The sequence below is a fragment of the Poecilia mexicana genome, unplaced genomic scaffold (genome assembly GCF_051168715.1).
Source record: "Poecilia mexicana isolate PSO_F unplaced genomic scaffold, ASM5116871v1 scaffold_4, whole genome shotgun sequence".
NCBI classification, from domain to species: Eukaryota; Metazoa; Chordata; class Actinopteri; order Cyprinodontiformes; family Poeciliidae; genus Poecilia; species Poecilia mexicana.
In genome coordinates this window covers 5,638,943-5,656,183 of record NW_028263373.1, presented here as the reverse complement: position 1 = coordinate 5,656,183, position 17,241 = coordinate 5,638,943, and the positions used below count along the sequence as shown (strand labels likewise).

The 17,241-nt window shown below is 37.3% G+C and overlaps 1 protein-coding gene across 1 annotated transcript in view; it reads left to right on the top strand.

Annotated features, from left to right (window-relative positions):
- Nucleotides 1-17,241, top strand: part of LOC106926380 (glypican-5-like) — a 57,685-nt gene that overhangs the window by 37,918 nt on the left and 2,526 nt on the right. The window contains exons 9-10 of the mRNA XM_015001257.2: nucleotides 970-1,111; nucleotides 15,871-15,968. Coding sequence (XP_014856743.2) covers nucleotides 970-1,111; nucleotides 15,871-15,968 — 240 coding nt within the window. The remainder of the gene's footprint in view (nucleotides 1-969; nucleotides 1,112-15,870; nucleotides 15,969-17,241) is intronic.

The following is a 17,241-nucleotide window of genomic DNA, read 5'->3' as shown; positions in this document are numbered from 1 at the left end:
TTTGCCAGATTTCACCAGTTTGATGTTGAACACATTAAAATTGGGTCATTTTTCTCTTTACGCCTCTCCTCTGCACAATTGTCATTGATCCATCAGGAATTTAGATGATTCTTGCCATGTGTTGTGAAAAAGCTAAAACATTTACAGCTTTGGAAAAAGTTAGAGCCCACTGCACTGAACCCCATTGAACCCCTCTGCTTATTCCACCAAATACTGATTTCTGAACTCTCTCTGAGTTAAAACATTGGTATTGTTGTTTTTAAAAGCGCTGCATCTTTTTTCACCATTTCTCATTTTCTTGGATTTTTGCTTGGAATTTCGTGGGCATGTTGTCAGTAGAATAAAAGAACAATGTTAATTTTACTCAAACATGTATTTATAAAAAGTAAAACCAGAGAAACTGATCATTTTAAGTGGTTTTTTCCTTTTTTTCCAGGCCTGTATGTGTACTGGCATACATGCTTCTCTTGATTCTGGGTAAATTACAGGTTAAATTTAGACCAAAGTTAACGGGTTGCATAGATTCACAGTCTAAATCATCTAAATCATTAAATTCAGATAAATTTATCAATTGAACTGTTTTTGTTTCTCCTGCACCTTGCTCTCAACACCCAGCCAGAGTTTCAGTATCTTATTTTGCTCCCCAGCTTTCAAACTTTTTACTGCAGAGCCGTTTGATGAAGTGCTAAGCTAGCAGGTTTACTGAGTTTTAATATGACTTGTTGGTTCAATACCATTTCAGTTTGTCATCAATGCAGAACATTAAGAAATGCCTGGAGGATCAGATTGAACATTTATAGTTTGAATTTCAAAGCATTTTTCTGCTTTGTCCACAGGAAATCTTAGTAACGTTTGAGATTTAATGCTAATCTGAGGTCCTGTTTGAACTACAAATGTTTTTGCAAACTTTATTCACCCAGGTGCTCTGCAGATTTCTAAATCAGATGTATTTAATTTCGGTTTTCAAAGGAGCTGTTGGTTGATCTCGGCTGGGCAAGCAGAAAGAGAGGAAGAGGGGAAGAGGATGGAGGGAGCGCCCTGACGGATGGAAGCGGCGGAGACGATTGTGACGATGAGGATGGCTGTGGAGCATCTGGTGAAGAGAGCTCTGGTGAGTCACATGTGCAGACAAACACGCAGACATGCATGTGGGAATAGAGGAATAAACAATGGCAAACACCCACCCACACAGGGACTGACCTGGTGCAAACACAGTCCATTCACATGTACTTACATAATTAGCTAATTAATGCACAGACATATGGTTCGCTGGCCTGTAGATCTGAATATGCTGCAGCCTTTACATATTTAGTGCCAGCAGGGAAAACGCTCAGTCAGATTCGCTCCCGCTCCTCTTCCTCCTCCTCCTCCTCGCTTTCTGCTGGTCTCTGCAGTTTATTTCTGTGTGAGTTTGGATAAATGATGAACGAACAACCCGGTCACCCCAGCCACACAAATGTAAAAATAAACAGGGATTATTCATTTTCTTTTGGTTTATTCATGCTGTGTGAGCATATACATAAAACATGGCTGTCACTGGGAGATGTGCAGATCCAGGGAACCCCTCTGAGCTTTGATGCTGCTCCACAAAGGGAGCACAGCGAAAATCCTGCAATCATTTAAATTGTTGATGAGGAAATTATGCTCGGTATCAATGCTCAAATGCAATTTTTCACTTCTTGAACCCATATTCACATTAAAAATGAAACTGCGTTGTGGTAGATTTCAGAGCAGATTCAGAGTTTCCATTGGATCAATCAATAAAATTAACTTATTATTGATTAATTCAGCTTTTTGAAGGTGTGAAGTAAAGAAACTTGGTTGTAGCAGTAAGTGATGCCAGATGATCATCAGGGATGTCATGAGAGGAAGTAGAACTGTAAGCAGTTATTACGGGTTCCTGACCCGACCCGGTAGGTTGGGCTGTTACCCTGAACCCTCCTGGACCTGAATGGATCCAGATTCTGGGCCATTCAGGATCCTGTGGGTCATGAACCAGAGGTTAAATTTAGAGGAGACTGAACTGGGTCCAAAACAAGTGAAATGTCTGAACAAAAATAACAACACTAATGAAGATTCCATTAAAAATAATGTTGTACAATAATTATGTGCTGTGGTTTTTGTACGAATGCCACAGCAGAAATCGATTATCTGGGAGTTTTTATATACCTATCATTTACTTTTACTTTTCATGCTGGTAAATATTTTGGTAGGTAAGAAACTCAGCAGAAACTCTGCAGAAACTCTGCAGAAGAGATGGATTTAGTGAAGAGACATTAAAAGAAGCCTGTCCTTCTTGCTATAAATACAACTCAAATTAAGTCAGTAAAATAAAAATAGAACCAACGCATAAGTTCAAAACCAAAGCCAGGCAAACAACAGAAAAGTCTTTATTTCCCATCTTTAGAAATCAGATAATCAGAATGTTGTTAACTAGAATTTGCTGCAGTTTTAATAACCCTTCAGAGAAATCAAGAAGTAACATTTTCAGGAAAGCAAATTCAAAGTTTGTGCAGTAGCAGAAATTCAGGAGACATAAAATGCTTCGCTCTGGAGTTTAGAGGGGCCACATCAAAAGCTGCGGTGGGCCAGATTTGGCCCTCGGGCCTCGAGTTTGACACATACGCCCTGACTGCTTGTAAAACGATCACGACTTCCACTTCCAGGAATATAAAGGGAAAGTTTCGTCGTGGCATACGAACTTCTACAATTACTAAATGTAGTTAAATGAAAGGGTAGATTTTGTAGCAGTTTGCTGAGAAGCAGCATCCTGAACATCTGGACAGAGGTGAAGTCAGTGGTTTGTTACTCGGGTGTTTGGGCAAACCTTTCATGTCGCTTCATTGTCCTAATAGCATCACTCGTTCATGTTTTCTGCGTTTTTGGAAGACGTAGCACAACTGAATAGAACAGAAGTTTTATGGTCAAATGGCTTCAGAAGATTGATGGCCATAATTTGGGATTCATTCTCCTGCTGCACCAGCTAATTACCTGTGACCAGAGGCCTCATCTCGCTCATTGTTAGGACAACCTGGCGGTGTCCTTTCTGCAGCGTGCAGCCGGGTTAAAGGTCACCGATGCATTCATCATCCCTGCGATGTCCTTGTCGTTGCTGAACATCTTCTTGCGGAGCGGAGTAAACCTCGAGTGGAGCTTTCTGATCCTGCATGACTCTGCAGCGAGGGTCAGTGGTTTGCAGTTGCTGGGATGCAAGCAAAGCAAAGCAAGAGGACGATTTTTTAGTGAGCTGGCGGAAAAATGCTGAAGGCTATGATAACCGAATTGCTGGTGTTTTCAGATGGGGCTGGGTTTTATTTTCAACATGACTATCTGTGCTGCCTTATTTATGTCTTAATAACATGTTTGGACCATGTGAGTTCATAATTTTGTGGTTTACAGTATTTCTGTGCCCATAAGGTGTTGACATTCTGTGGATGTATTAAATCATCTAAATCATGGTTGTTTCACTGCTTGGGTAGAAAAGTACAGCCTCTAAAATAGGGTTAGGGTGGAGTTTCGGTTATTCTGTTATTAGCTATGACTAATATAATAAAACATAAAAATGAGTTGGCTTTTTAAATTTTTAGTGCTATGCTTAGTAAACGTTGCTTTTAATTTATTTAAAAAGTTTTTAGAGTTGAAACCAGACTCATCCAAGGCTTCACTGTCCAGATGTGTTGTTATAATCACACACTTCATGTTGCACATTGTGAAAAAACGCTTCCAGGATCATTTCTCAGCAATTCCCTTTTGCAGTAAATTCAGCTTAGAGCAGCTCTTCACAACTCGTTTGCGTTTAAATGCTTGTTTTCCGTCCGTGCATCCCTCCGTCGTCTAACGGCTCTTAAAGTGAGGCATTTGCTGCTACATTTGTCAGAGACTCTCCGCTGACCTTGTTGTGTCACATCCGTGGAAACCCATTCCTCTTGCTCAGATGGATCTGGTCCATTGGTTATTTGCAGGGGGAAATTGGTGGCGATGATTTACCGAGCTTGTGTCTGCATATTAGGATCACATCTCTTGAACTCTTGTCAGTTTGTGAAGATAGAATCGCAGTAAAGAGGGACGGAGAGGAATTTTCTTCATTTCTCCCTCCTTGCTGGCGATTTGCATATAAACAAGCTTCTTATGCACTGAAACCAAAGTGGTGACACCAGCTGCACTGGACCACACAAATCACACTGATAAGCATGGGCATGTGGTTTATTTTATTTACTTGGGTAGTTTATGTATTTGCAGCACATTAAATCATGAGCTCCATGTTAATTTTACAGAAAAAAATGCCATGAAATGAATACATATGTGGTCATTTAATAGAAATAATTTACACTTTAAAATCCTAAACATCTACCTGTCAGTCTGAATTGCCAAAATGTGGGAAGTTTTATTTTTTGAGTGAGGGAAAGCTCAGAAACAAAACTCCACCTGTATATAAGAAACAGGGAAAATAAAACCCACAGATCGCTGATTGTGCGTTTGTGTCCAACTTTAGTTGTAATTGTGTTTTTGTAGAGCTGAAACTGCAGTTTTTGAGTGTTATCTGTTTTGTTTTATAGATTCTTGCCTTCACACCAGATGTGGATCAGTTCATTACATCAAAAGTTGAAGTGAAAATTGAAGTGTCTTTGCAGGTTCTTGGCGAAAATCTAATGTTAGTGGACTAACAACTACGATAAAAACAGATACACCAAAACTTTTTAAGCCTAAAACTGTTTTCACTTAAATTCTACGTTTTTCATCCCTTTTTCACAGAAAAAATCTCAAATTAGAAAAATTTGAGATTTTTCATATCTTGTTAAATATTGTTTAAATTTAAGAATAATTTTTAGAAATTAGTTAAAATCTTCTTTGCTCTTGGGTTTGGGGGCCATTAAGACTTAAATCGTCTTGTGATCCTGGTTATTTATCTCTTGATAACATTTATTGATAATTTTGTGACCAAATATGTTTATCAGATTTTTCCAAGAACTTATCCAGATTAAACATTTTGATTTCTATTTTTCAAGCCGTCCCTCTGCAGCCCTTCTACGTTATTGCCTCCTCTCTTCTCTCGCCTCGGTTTTTCTTTGTAACACATGAAATCCTCAGACGGCGTAATTACTGAGCTGTTACCTGTGATGCTGTGACCTCCAGGTGCCGATTAGTCACGAAACAATCGCTGGCAGCAGTTTGGGAAAATCCCCAAACCGTTTCCCTGAAGCAGACCAGAAGCTGCAGGAGGAGAAATATTCAGGAATGCTTCATCTGACATCACAGAGAGGAACTGAGTTCATGTTTAAGAGGGCCGCTCGATCTCTGTAACCATGGTTACCAGGTGGTCCAACTTCCCACGGGTCCCTTCATGATGGCAGGAGAGGAGGAAAGAGTTGCAGAGACAGAGGAAGGGATGAGACGACCAAGCAAAAAGTGGATTTTCTTTTTTTAGCAAATCGTCCTTTCGTCCTGTTTTGTCTTTAAATGTTCCCCTCAACACCTGAGAACAGATTTATCCGTGTTTTCTATCTTTATAGAGTCAGTAAAGCAATAAAAGTTTCCTGTTAGTGACTTTAAAACATTCATAAATGAACATTTCAATTGGAATGATCTGAGCTGTAAAATGATGTTTTCTTTGGAACTAAAAAACACTTCAGAAGATTTTATATGCAGACATGGAATACAAACTGTGTTTTACCAGTGAAACACACCTTTTCTGCTTCGTTTGATTTGTTGGCCGTGGATAATTTCTGCTAATATCATATAAACAATCAGCTGCCTGCCGCTGTGCAGGTTACAGAAATGGATCGTGGCACAAACGGTTGGCATTTCGCAGTCATGAGCAATATTAGGTATAAAGGAATATTATCCAGTCATAAAAATGTAAAGGGAGGTTCAGTGGACTGAGGTCAAAGGTGATCATACTGAAAGTTTGTTTCCAATTTGCCTTTTATCCCACAGTTACTAACGATGTAACTGCAGCTTAGGTACATTTTCCATTCTACTCCAATGCTGGTGAAGTTGTTTTCTGTTCAAAAGTACAAAAATCTCTTTCAGCTTTAAGATTTTTTATTATGAGTTGCAATCAGACTTTTTTTTATTTTTGTACCGTAAACCCAATGAGTTTCTGCTAAGATAAACTCTAAGAAACAAACCAATGCAACTTTCTTCCGATGTTCTGATGACCAGTTCATTTCAGTGATGTGATTTACAGACCTAGAAAAACCTTTTGATTCTCTGGTTTGAACATTTCAATTCAGACAAATTTGACTCTGGGATTCCAAGGTTCTCCCAAAATAAATTTACAATAACGTTAAATCAATACTGTGTTACGAAACATGTAATTAGTATCTGCAGGCTCTGTTAAAATTTCTCTTTTCGTAACTGTTTTTATCCTTTTTTTGGCTCAGTGACACACTTTCAATGCTAACTCTGCCTGGTTCAAATAAATAAACACAATAAGAAACAATAAAGGGCAAGCATGAGGGGAGCAGGAGGTAACAGGCTGCAGAAGGAAAGAAAATCGATCATAAATGACGCGCTAAACGTTCATGCTTCCAGCATGAGGCTGTGGCTAATAAGCGGTGGAGCTAAATGGCAGATCCTCAGGGAAGATGCTGCTCATTAAAGTAATAAATATTCACTTTCCTCTTACTCATCGGAAAAGAATAGTGGTCGTCTGTTTTGCTCCACACCCCTGCAGAGATAAAAGCGGTGAACTTTACATGATATGTTTCACATTGCAGAAATCGCATCCTGTCAGCCGCGCTGCCTCCGTTATTCTGCACACCTGAGTGAGTTTGTTCACGCAGACCTCTTTAGAGTTCATCAGTTTGTTAGCGGCCCTCGCTGCTGGAAGCTGTTATTCAGCCTCTTGACCTTTTCAGAAAGCATGCTGCCCTTGCTTTGTCTGGCTGCAACCTCCAGCAACACCTTCCCCGGCTGGGTTTGTTGTTCGGCCTTCAAAGAGCGACGCGACTCTGTTCTTTTCATCCACCTCTGATCAATCCGAGTCCCTCGCAGGCTTTAAGCCTAAGACTTCATCTCATTTTTTTTCTTTTAGAGGTTTTATGATTCTTCAGGAGGCGGCGATTAACCTCCAAGAATACGACCTTGGGAAAACAGTGCAAAGCAAAGCAGCACAAGGTGCTGTTTATTTGAAAAGTGATCCAGCTGTATGCTTTGCTTCAGTGCTTTATTTCTCTTTCTAAAATGATAAATAAAGTTATTAAATCTCCGTATGTTGTCAGTGCACGTTTTAAAAGCCGTCGAAATCATACATTCCTAGAAATAATCTTTCGACTTGGAAAAACGTTACAAGGATTCACAATGTGGAAATGTGAATCCTTGTAATCCTGAATCCTAAACTTTACTGAACGATTAATTGTCTAAAAAATGAATATGTTGATATGGAAAAACTGCAAAAACACAAAATCCTACCCAGTATTTTTGCTCTGGTTTCTAGTGCAGATATTTTGTAAAAGACTTGTTTTAAGTAATTAATTCCTTAATATTGACGACACGTGGGAAAAATGGTGTTTTACATCAGGGGTGTCAAAATCATTTTCGTTTTGGGCCAAATCAAAGTCTCCTAACCAGAATGTCTGGATAAAACCTGTTCACCAACTGTTAAAATGTCAATGAATTCTTAAAATTGAATAATATATTGATTTTTGATCAGTTAAATCGAAAATGTCAAAGTAATACCATGCATAGGCCTGTCACGATAAATCAATTAATCACATGATAATTTAAACCTATCGACCTCATTTTAATTATCGGCTTTATCGTCTCTTCCTGCCGTTTTTCCTTTCTGTTGATGACACTGAATGAAATAAGGCTCAACTCCGGTGCTCTGCACTGACCCTCCCTTCCTCATTTCCTTAGTGTAATGTCCAGCGCACATTACACGAGTTGTCGGCCCATTTTCAAAACTTGAGACACATTAGCCAACAGAAATCCTGGGTATGACGGTTCAGTTGGGTTCTATAATGCCATGTGGTGTCCAGCCAAAATAATGGCTACAAGTCCAGTTAACTAATTTTAAAATCAGACATTAATCAATGCTTTACTAGAATCTACCTGTGATGCATGTGGCTAGATTCAGCGTAAAGTCCTGACTGAATGAAAATCATTAGAACCTATTTATGTCACGTTAACGAAGATCAGCTGAAAAGTTACCGGGTTTATCAACTGCGGTAACAATTTGGCTCCAACTCCTCTCCCTGTCATTTCTATATTCTTTGTACGAAATGTTGAATAAACATTAATGTTGTTTGCACATATAATCTCCAATGTCCGCTGGACTTCGGGTTGCACCGTTTCAGCTGTTTGGGATTCCCCTCCGTAATTTCCTCTCAGAAAGCAGAGGAGAATCCGTGCTTTCTGATTGGCTACCCGTCACATTCAGCGTTAAGCTCCCAGTCGGGGAAAACCCCTGATTTAGATCGGAGAGGCCACGACGATCTACCGTAACCCACCACACACTGCAGGATGATCGGTTAGGAAATCACCAGCGACAATCTTAGATCGGCCAACGATCTAAGATTGTCGTAAGGGGAAAATAGGAGCAAAAAATCGTGTAGTGTGAACTACTGCATCAGGTAGTCAGATGGCCCATATGCAGTATTTATTTCCACTTTGGCTTTATGTTGTTTAGTTTTTATTCAAGTACGTTTTTTGTTAATGGAGGCTGAGAATCCATTTTATTTTTGTTTTTGGTTGTTTTGTTTATTTAGTTTATCAGTTCCAGTGTTATGTGTTCTTTTGAAAATAAAGTGCATCTATCTATGGCAGGAAATCACAGGCATTATTAGTCATTTCCATTAAATCAGTGTCAAAAGGTCTTGAAACAATATTATCGTTTATCACAATAATTTTTTAGACAATTAATCGTTCAGTAAAGTTTGTTATCGCGACAGGCCTAACCGTGCATGATCCCAGCAGGTAAACCACCAGGAGATTTGGGACAGAATCTAATCAGATTTCTTTCTTCTGACCTTTTTGTGTCTTTCCACAGAATCGCAGTCAAGAAAAATGCTTTTCAAACATAAATTGTTTGTACATAACTATGTTTTACTTTCTGGCCATATTAAAGCTCAAGTTGTCATTTTATAACATCCAGCTTGTCAAAGTAAAGCCTAGTAAATGTGCTGCGTTTCGTAGTTGAGGCTATAAGCAGTATCTTTCATACTTGCCGTTGTTTTGAAGCGGTTTAAGGTCATATATTAATCATTTTTTCCAAGAAGCCTTTTCTGCATTAGTCATAGGCTCTTGCACAGCATGAAATTGATAATAAGTTTCCCACTGGAGAGTCTAGAGTCTCTTTTATGATTTTGTTCCTCACAGAAGCTCAGCAGAGATTAAAACGTGTTCGAGCCTCTGAGCGCTAGATGGGTCGACAGGATGGAAGCAAATAATGAGACGACGTTACGCAAAGTTGAATTTGAAGTCCAAAATTATGTATTTTCAACAAATCAGTTGCCACTTTGATGTTACATTGAGGTTTGTCTTACTCTCTGACATATTTGTAAGAAACCAAAGTTAGTAAAACTCAAAAGCTGCTTCATTTTTCTTTTTTTTTTAGATACAAATCAAACCCTGGTGAGTATTATTGTTTCTGTTGTAATCTTTTTGGATTTTTTAACTCTGAAACCAATCTCTACATATCTAGTTTTCCTTAATATCATTTTCACAGAACATATTAGCAAAACAAATTTGGTTATGCAACAGTTTTTGCCACTGCTCCACTTTTACACATTTTAATTATTGCTGTTACTTTGGAAAGACGAGTTGCTTTTTTTCTTTACGCTTTTTCTGAATTACTGAATTTTTTTGTCCATTTTGCTAAATGGGTAAGATAAATTGGTGTCTGTGTCATTATTTACACCTTACAGACAAAAACATTAGATACAGACCGACATAAGAAATAAAGTACACATTAAAAAAATGCTTTATAAGTTTTATTTATTGGAAATATTACAGGTGAGTATCTAAATCAGTAAGTTATTTCTTCTGAATGAATAGATTTTATATAAATATATATTTTAAAGGGATAAAGCAGTAACATTAACGTTAAATCCTTTAGAAGAATGGCTACGAATGTAAATACCACGACATTTATTAGATCTGGTTGAGATATGTTCATAATTCTTATGTCTGTCTCTGATGTCACCACCAACTACCTATTACAGCTCATTTAACATCTGGAAGAAGTTCAGGATTTAGTCACATAACCCACTTTTACTTTTAATTTTATTGAATATTTTGAGTCTAATATGTACAAGCAACATTTTGTGTGTGTGTGTGTGTGTGTGTGTGTGTGTGTGTGTGTGTGTGTGAGAGAGAGAGAGAGAGAGAGAGAGAGAGAGAGAGAGAGAGAGAGAGAGAGAGAGAGAGAGAGAGAGAGAGAGAGAGAGAGAGAGAGAGAGAGAGAGAGAGAGAGAGAGAGAGAGAGAGAGAGAGAGAGAGAGAGAGAGAGAGAGAGAGAGAGAGAGCCGCCTCCCTGGAGAACTGAGGCTGAAGTAATGAAATGCTCATTACTGATTCAGCTGGAAACGCTGGGGATGCATTTACACACCTACACACACCCACACATCAGCCCAGACTGCTCAAGGTCACCTCCCAACATGTGTGTGTGTGTAGGCGTGTGTGTGTGTTGAGAGGCTGAAGCATTTGTCCTAACTAGAGCCTAAAATGACAGTCGTGTACAGTGTACCTCAGTTAATGTCAGACACCTTTATTAATGAATTTTTGTCACTTATACGCACGCACGCACGCACGCACACACACACACACACGCACGCACGCACACATATTCACCTTTGCTGTCACTTTGTTGTGTAAACTTATTGGATTCTATCTTTGAGAAATCCTCACTTGTTTCAGAAACTTTATCAGAAAATGCAGGAGGTAGATAATTTAGCACAATTATACAAATGTTAAGCTTTCGTTAGATGGTTGCATCTGTGGATTATTTTATTGATAATGTTAGCATAGAAACTACTATCAACATGACAAAAGGTAGATTTTGTTTATAAAGAACAGCCTTTACCGAAATGTTGGCTCTTGGCTTTGTTTTCTCGTTTTTAACGTCATTATTTGACATTATAATAACACATTATAATATGATAATAACTAGATTGTGTATTGTGACAATGAGGCTGATCCATCAGGACAGATCTATTCAGTCTAACTCTATGCTTTGTGCTGATCCACATTATGCTCTATTTATTTTACAGTAACTTTAGAGTTTGTTACTGCACTTTCTAAACCATTTGAAAGGAGGTTTGTTGCAGTTTATTTCTTGCATGTTTGACTAATCAACCTTTTGTTTTTATCAGTTTCGGTTTCTCTATTATTTATTTCACATTGACTGTAAGTTGCACTGACTGAACAAATTAAAGTTGCTTTTACATGTTTGATTAAGCTTGTGAAGCTGTTGGTTTATTTTTACGTTATCAAATAAATTTGCAGTTCAGTACATTTATGTCTGTGTTTGAAAAAAAATAAAAGTTTTAGGTAAATGTATCTGTTTTTCGGCATTGGATCGATATCGGCCGATACTAAACCTCAGATATCTGTATCGGTATCAGAAGTGAAAATTAAAAAATAAAACGGCCTCTTTTTTTCCAGGTGCGTGCAGAACAAGTTGTTATAGCATTAAGTTGAAAGTAGTTAGGCTTTGTTCAGTATTCATATATGTTAAAGCTACTGTAAGACTGCAGAATAATAAGTTTGGTAATTAATATGTGTGGCGGCATTGGTAGGGGGCAGGGCATGAGCCAGAGGAGCAGCAATCTAGTAAACATTTGGCTTTATGATTTATGTTCCTCCTCCTCCCGAGTAAAACTGTCACCCATGAATGGACACTTTGCTCCAAATCCTGCTCAATTTTCACGTTGTTATTTTCTACAAGTATTTGAGCTACAGTCCACTCTTGAAGCAGATATATCTGCTTGGAGAGTGATGGATCACTGTCTGTTTGCTTCTTCTAGCTGCTCCTTTAAACCCCCCCAGAAAGAAAGCTGTTACCGTTTGTGTCAGTCCTTGTAAAGTGTCAGCTCAGCTCCTGTGGGGATGCAAACCGTGCATGAATGGAGCGGCTGTGCTGCTCACATCCTGCATGACATGAACAATGCTGAAACCTTCATGTTATCTGTTATAGCCCTGACCTGGATGTAAGCTGCCCAGCTCTTCGGTTCACTGACAGGGTCCTTCAAATGTCACTCCTGAGTTCTTATTATTGCTCTCACTTCAACAGATGCATGTGATTCATTGCAGTAAAGGTTATGGTACCCCATGAATGGATTCAGTGACATTCTTCATCACCTGCCTCCTCTCTCCGTGTCTGTGTGTGCATATTTTTAGTCTTTATGCTGTAGGTCATCTATTCTGCTTTGTTGCTTGGAAACAAACCTCGCAATTTTAATATTAGAGAAAGGTTTGTGACTTATGAAAAATAATGTATCTGATATTCAAATTTAAAAAACAACTTGTATGAAATGAAAAGAAGTGCAGCTGCGAAGCGCTTCATATCAACCAGAGATTTTACCAGATATCTGCAGGAAACAGTCCAGGTTTTCTCCAGACATATTTAGCTGGTGAAAGGGGCACACATCTCCATATTGCACCCATTATCATCCCTCTGGTACCTGCAAGACCAAAGTGTATTTAAAACCGATGAGAACAATGAAGAAAAAGTGTAAACAGCTACTCGTAGGCTTTGTCATGTAATTTTTTAGGAATAACTTTGAGTGAAAATTTTGAGCCTGGATCTCTCGTCCAACATCACTGTCTGACCTTACATATGCACTTCTGGAAGAATGATCAAAAATTAAACATTGTGGGAACTTATAGAGAAATACCTGCCATGGTTGCAAAAGATGGTTTTTGATGAATGGATTAATGATGGGATGATGCTCATCTGTGTGTATTAATGCCAAAAGTGATATTATATTTGAGAAAAAAATAGAGTTAAAGAAAACAAACTGCACTAAAACTGAAGAAAGAAACTGAAGTTTCGGTCCTAATTGAAAGAAAAGGAAATTTTCCAAGGCAGTAAATGAAAGATACCTAACTGGTCTAACTAAATCCTCTTAATTATCTGCATAAATTAAAATAAAACCATATCTTCCCTCATGCGTTCTGCAATGTTTTTGTTTTATATGATGCTGTGTTAAGGCCATTATAGGTAGAAAAAAAAGAGTAAAATTCTGCTAAAAACTTTCCAAAATCTGAGCTCCAAGATTAATGTCAGAAATTTTCTAGAAAAAAAAAACGTGGAAATTTCTTAGTTTCAAAAGTTAAAAATTTTGGAATTTTTTGAGTTCAGGCATTTCAAAGTTTTTTTCTCAAAAAGATCTTGAAATTTCTCAGTTTTTTTTTTTCTTGCAAATTTCCGACCTTTGGAGCTCTGAAATTTCCACCAACAATTTTTTATTTATTTATTTTTTTTTTAGAATTATCTCTGTAATTTTCTAATTGGAAATTTCTTAGTTTGAAAATTCGCAAATTTTTGACTTTTGGAAATTTTCTGTTTTTCTTGCCAAAATGTCCACCAGAAAACCTCAGAAATTTTTAGTTTAATCTCAATCATTTTCTAGAAAAAACTTGGAAATTTCTAAGTTTCAAAAGTTACTCTTTTTTTTTTTACTTTTAGAAATGTTCTGAGTCCAAGAAGTATTTTTTCTTCTGAGGTTAATCTAAAAATTTGAGAGTTTTTTTTATGGCAGATTTTTTTTACTTTTCCTTTATTTCCAGAAACTTTCTGAGATTAATCTCAAAACTTTTGAGTTTTGGCAGAAATGTACTCTTCCAGCTATCATAATTTTAGTATCATTTAATAAAATAAGACATAATATTTGCCAGAGTAACTGTAAATATGTAAGCCCCCTCCCTCATTCCTTTGCGACTGAAACTGGCTCTTTGTCCATTGTGCAGCGAGACAATGTGTATTGTTACAGACAGAATCAGGTTTCTCCCTGAGCAGGTGTGTGCACGCCTGCGTATGTCACCAAGATATTAGGAAGAAAGAGGCAGCCTGCTGTGTGAGTGCATTTTGGACAGCGCAGGTGAACACAGGAATGTCGCTGCGTGAATGTGTGTGGGTGTGTGTTGAGCTCTCTTTTCCAGCAGCACCGCTGTTTTCTCTCCCGCTGTAATCAAGCCATTTACCTGAGTTTCTCCCAGAAGGGACATGGACCGCTGCCAACACACACATTCATTTAAAAAAAGTGGCTGTTTCACTTTAGCTGCATACCAGGTAAATGAAGGAACATTCTGAACATCTGTGTGTGTGTGTTTATGTATCTGATGTGAGAGGCTGCGCTCTATCAGCCTGTGGGTGTTTGGGGTGAGATCCATAAATCCTTCATGTTTTAGCAGCGACAAAACAACTTTCAGTTGTGCAAGATTTTTTTGTGCAATCAGAAGACTAGAAACAGAAATAGAAAACATTTTCACAAATCAGGATTTGTTTTTTACAGCAGCAGATGTTCTTTACTTGACAGGTTTTAGCTCCATAAAAGATAGACTCTGCAGAGATAAAGACACATGGCGGTAATTATCTTGTTTTGTCGAGATTTACTGAAAAAATATTTGTTGGATTCAGTGTTACCAGTGTTTACGGGAATGCATCTAGTTGTGCTGAAGCATAAAGTTGTTTAGTGGTGAAGCTGTGTAAAATCTACATGCATTATTTTAATATTTTTGTTTCTGTCAAAGTTAATCGAATATAAAAGTTACATTTCATGTTGGGTTTTTCAACCTTCTCCATTAGTGATTTTTTTCTGCCTTTATTTTATTGTATTTTATTTTATTTTATTTTATTTTATTTTTGGCTATTTCTGACCAGTGTTTCAATTTGTATGACATCCTGGTTAGTATTTCCAGATCTTTTTAAAATTTCTACCACAACCTAAACTATTTACTCTCATGCTAGTTATTAGTTTGACATTAAAAGTAGTATTTGCTGATGCATTTTTTTTTGTTTTTTTTGCTCTGTTATATTCTAGAAAGGCTAATATTTGCCATACTATGGGAGAATTTAACTGCCAAAAATCAAGAGCTTACATTTCTGTTTTAAGAGCAGGATTTCATGTCCTTGTTCTCAAAATTTGCAATGCTTACGCTCAAAACTTCTGCTCTCTGTCAAATCTTTGTTTCTGCACCGGATGAGGAAGATGCAGCTGTCTGTCGTAGTTACAGAAGCGCACATGCTAGCAGGAAACAACTGAAACTAGCTTTTCTTTGGCTGAGAAAAGTTTCACCAGCTCTCATCCTATTGGGTGAATCAGTTGCTAGGCAACAGAATCCCTTGTTGTGAGAGAGAGCAAAAAGAAGTCGCAAACTAGAGCGCAGCTGGATAGAAACAAATTTTAAAAAAATTACAACCATTTTCACAATTCGTTTCATTATTCACAGAATTTTCCAAAAACATTTTAAGATACTTAAATAAACTTCACTACTGACCCTGTTCCCTTATTGACCGAAGCTAAGATATTAAGTTGCGTTTTATCAGTTTTGCTCTTTTATTGCCGTTAACTTTCTCAGTTAGAACTGTGTTCTGTTACCATAGCAACCTTATAAAGAAAGCTACCAAAATAAAAGCATAGACCTTTAACAGCAGTTACAAAAGTAACGGCACCCATCAGTTGGCCTTTACACAAGCAGACAGTTAGTTGGTTCTTTATTCTTTTTCTTTACTGTTATTTCTGACTGAATTTTATTTTGCCTCATTTTCTCACATTCATCATGTTTCAAAACGCGGGAACATGACTTTCTGTTTTGTATGTGTTCCCAATGGTGGGTCAGAGAGTATACAAAAAAGAAAAAAACATGATTTTTTTGGTTTTACTACAGCCTATGTAATGGCTTTTTAAATGTTTTTACATTCAGGTGACGATTCTTCAAGCGGTCGCAGTCCAGAAGCAAAAGACGTGGCTCCTGTCGCTCCCATTCGCCCAGGTCCTCCAGTTCAAAGTTCACCTCCCCAGGTAAAGAAACACAGACTTCTAACAGATCAAGTTACCGGAAGGACAACATTTCTGAAATTCACCCTCATTCTTTGGATCATGTTCACTTTTTTACTTTGGTTCAAGTGATGCAGCACTTGGAAATGTTTTAGAAAGATGCTCTTCTTGACTTTTGACGTCTTTTTTGGAGTTCATGAGAGATATCTGTGGTTTTACATTATTGAAGCCCTTAAATGTCTGCTATTCCAACAGTTTACATGTTGTTTTAATCACTCATCTGCAACAGAGATTTAAAGTTTTACTTCTCTCACCTATGTGGCTCCTTGTATAATCTGATAATGATGCAGAATAAAAGATAAAAGTCACAGATTATCTTGTAAGTGAAATATTTTGCACCCTTTTCTACATAATGCTGAAGAAAACCACAAAAATGTAGTTTCAGTTCAAAAAACAGCCCTTGAGGATTAAGGCTGAAAGTGGATGAAAACCCAAAGTTCAGCTTCTTAGAAAACTGGAATATAATAGTAAAAGACCAAAAAGTAAGAATGCCTTAGGAAAGCAGATGGAATGTTGAGTGGAAGGAAAAACAACCTTGAGAGGATTGTGAAGCAAATCCCACTTTGGGGGAGATTTAATAAGCCACCACACCTACAAAAGTTTAAATGTTACCTAAAACTTCCACATTTTTTAATTTAAGACACTCCTGAACCAGAGACAATGAAATAATCTTGTTTTTGGGGCTGAAGAAGATGAGGGAAGTGAAATGTTCAATGGCCCAAAAGAGAAAGATGAGGCACCATTTCCATGACATTCAGATATTTATTATTTATTCTTATTTTATCCATTTATTTCAAACAAGTTTTTTAAGACATGAAAACAAGCAATTAGTAGGACAGAGAAAACATACAGAACCAAAAACAAAATAATAGTGGGAAGAAGTGAACTCTGATTTAATCCTTATTTACTCCTCAGTTTAATAAAATATATTACTTACTGACTCAATAATTAATTCAAAAATTGGTAATTAAAACCATCTTATAATATTCATGTGCATTTTCAATATAATGGGCTAAAGAGCCAACAAATAAATTATATTACTCAGACAAAATGGTTACAAACTAACTCTCAAAACAAGACATCTAAGAAAATCTACGAATAATAATAATAATAATAATAATAATAATAATGACGGACATACAGCATCAGAATAATTACCAACTCCTTGCCAATGCACACCTATAAATTGTTCTTAATCTGTTATATAATTTATAATCTACTCATAACGGTAATAGTA